Raw genomic sequence first — 3075 nt, 5'->3', positions numbered from 1 at the left:
ACACAAAATCACAACAACAATCCATTCATGTGAACACTGCCACCAAAATGAACCCACAATAAGTTGTTCACAAAGCACATAAGTATATACTATAATAGTAAATATTCTTTAAAAACTATCTAAACAAAGCATATTATACAACTATTTTACTGTAATAACACTATTAAAAGAATTAGTTATTGAAAAAAGTTGAAGCTACGAACTGAATGAAATGCAATAAAAATCCTATTGATTTTTAAAATAACTTAATATTTAATCTATATTAATTTCAAAAACTATTGTTTTAAAAAAAAGTGCTAAAACCTGATGTATCAATTTAATTTTTATTGACCAACAGAATTCAGTAAATTACTTGTTTTTCAGAACTTATTACTAAACAATAAAAATGTCATCGAGGACAGAGGACATGATGGAGCAGGAAAACAACCTGATGGCTGAAAATCTAGCAAACAAAATTTCCAGGCTCAAGCAAATTTCAATCGGAATCAAGGACGATATAGATGATGACAACAGATATTTGTCAGGTAAGAAATATTTGTATTTGTTATTAACTTCTTTATTATATATTTACATTTGCAAGCACACAATAAATAATATTTTTCAGTTAAAGTTAGATGTTAAGTATTTTTTTAAATTTCTATGCATAACTTGAAAACATCTAGTAAAACTAAATATTGTAAAACAATTTAAAAGAATTTGTTTGTAAAACTAGAGAAAATTACTTTTTGGAAAAAAAATGTTTATTTTTTATGTCTACATATGCTAAAAATTAATATATTTATTTTTGGAAATATTTAAAAAGTAATATTTTCAAAATTTATATATTTTAATTTTTACGTAGAAGGTTATTTAAAAAAGTTGTGCAAAAAAGGTTTAAGATTTCCTTAAAGGAAAAATATATATTGTTTACGCTTTTAGTTTGTTCTTTTTATAAATAGCATATTGAAATCTCAATATTTGATCTTTCACAAAAATTACAACAGTAACCTATTTATTTTTTTTGAAATGACAACATTAAGTGATTGAGGTTTAAAAAATTATAATTATCATGAACACTTGATTACTTTAAACCAAAAGAAGGGTGGGCGATTCGCACCTTTAGGAAACCTTAATTTGTTATGAGAAGTTGCCTCTGCATCAAAAATGTTTACTACCCACCAAAGGGCAATTTCCCCTTTTGGTAAACCTGCTTTAAACACAACATTAAGACTACTTTTTCAAAGTTAACATTTTAAGCCAAAGAGTTAGTTAGCTTTAGTTATAGATTTTGCATGTATGTAAATTATGTCAAGTTAATTATTTGAATGCAAGTTTCTAATAAAAACAAAGTTTATATTAAGCAAAAGTTTCCTTGCCACTTAGAAAAACAGAAATAAGTACCTGAGTTCTATATATAATCATATTGCAGGAATATGCTACAACATGCATAATTTTACTATTTTTAATTATCATTAAAATATTCAATTACTATTTACTACCTTATCTACATTTTTTTAGGATACAAAGAAAATTTATAAAATTTAATATTTCAAATCTACAAGCAAAAATTTTAGAATAATTGAACTGTAGTTCGTTTTATTATGTATAAATGTTTATTTTTGTAGTTGTTTTCATTTCATATTTTTTATGTTATTGAAATATTTAAACACAAGGAGTTTTTTATCATGAAAAATCTTCAATATATGTTTAAAGATATTGAAACCACTTTTTAACAGTACCAGTTATTAATAATAATTTTATTACTTTTATGTTAGTAGTCTAGTTTGCTCAACATTATAATCTGACAACTACATCACAGGAATAAGTGCAAAAAAGCAGATCAGGAAATTTAATGATTAAATTAAATTAAAATTAAATTGGTGAATTAGAAAATTTCTAAAATTAAAAAAAAAGTAGATCTGTTAGTACCCTTTAATTCTTTTGCAAAAATATTAAAACTAAGTCATAACAATCAATCAACTACCTAAACTTGAAACACATTTGAAGTTTTCATATACTCATATCATAAATATGTAAAATTATTTTTCAGGTATGAATGACGATATGGAGAGCACGACGGGACTGTTAGGAGGATCGGTCTCCAGGTTCAAGAACATGTCTTCAACATCTAGGAAGAAACTGATGTTTAGAATAGTGATGGTCAGCGTTGCACTCTTCTTTGTTATCTACTTGATATGGTCATTCAAGAAGTGAACTCTATCATGAGTTCTGTTTATTGTTTTTTGTTGCTCACTTTCTATACATTTGTATATAAGAAAAATTATATTTATTATTCTTGGTTGTGATGCCATTAACAAATATATAGTTTTCATCCTAATACTAAGTAAATTTTTAAAGTTTCTTAAAAAATATTAAAAAAAAAACTACCTTTGAATTAAATATGTATATTTCTTTTATACTGGCTGTACTTTTAAAGTTTAAACAGTTCACTTGGATAATTTATAATGATATTTTAAAAAATATGAGTTACGTTCACTTTTAAACTAATTAATTTATTATTAAAAGTCAGATTTTCTCTACATGAGTTCTTACTTTTAACTTAAAAATTAATTTTGAACTTGTTATCTTAACCTTTGTTTTAAGCAATTTTTCCTAGACTTAGACCTAGCTTAAAATTATACCATAAGACCATTGCAAAAATTTATTATGTGTGAATCTTACAATATTTATTACCTTTATTTAACTAATTGATCTTATTTTTTTACTAAAAAACCGTCTCATGTTTCATTTTTATTATTATATATAATATTAAATACAATTTATTTTTGAAATAAATATTTTCTTTACTGCCTTTCTATCACTTTATGAGTACGTTTTTAGTTACAAAATCTAAATATAAAACATTTATTTGTGTTATAACATTTTTTACTAAACAATTTTTTGTATAATTTTGAAACAAAAAGTTTGTATTATATTCAATATTTAATAATTTTATATTTTTAAGTCTCCTTTATACATAAAAATAAATGTTTGCTCTTTTTGTAAACCTATTTTAAAATAAATATTAAGAGTTACTATATTATTTAGATTCTTAATATCTTAAAGCTTATTATTTCTTATTATTTACAAGGTAAA

General features: G+C 23.3%; 1 protein-coding gene across 1 annotated transcript; it reads left to right on the top strand.

Annotated features, from left to right (window-relative positions):
* Positions 1 to 365: 365 nt before the first annotated feature.
* Positions 366 to 2422, top strand: LOC145840804 (BET1-like protein). The gene is made up of 2 exons (XM_082948140.1): positions 366 to 524; positions 2030 to 2422. The coding sequence occupies exons 1-2, from the start codon at positions 386 to 388 to the stop codon at positions 2191 to 2193; spliced, it is 303 nt and encodes a 100-aa protein (XP_082804266.1). The 5' UTR covers positions 366 to 385; the 3' UTR covers positions 2194 to 2422.
* The last annotated feature ends 653 nt before the right edge of the window (positions 2423 to 3075 follow it).

The sequence above is a fragment of the Thalia democratica genome, chromosome 7 (assembly GCF_965202585.1).
Source record: "Thalia democratica chromosome 7, ktThaDemo2.hap1.1, whole genome shotgun sequence".
NCBI lineage: Eukaryota > Metazoa > Chordata > Thaliacea > Salpida > Salpidae > Thalia > Thalia democratica.
This window is presented reverse-complemented; position numbering and strand designations above follow the sequence as displayed.

What these genes read in the sequence shown, in the direction of transcription:
- LOC145840804 (XM_082948140.1), top strand. Translation starts at nt 386, where the DNA reads ATGTCATCGAGGACAGAGGACATGATGGAGCAGGAAAACAACCTGATG. An exon ending in TGACAACAGATATTTGTCAG is followed by an intron (nt 525 to 2,029) that starts GTAAGAAATATT and finishes ATTATTTTTCAG; the next exon opens with GTATGAATGACGATATGGAG.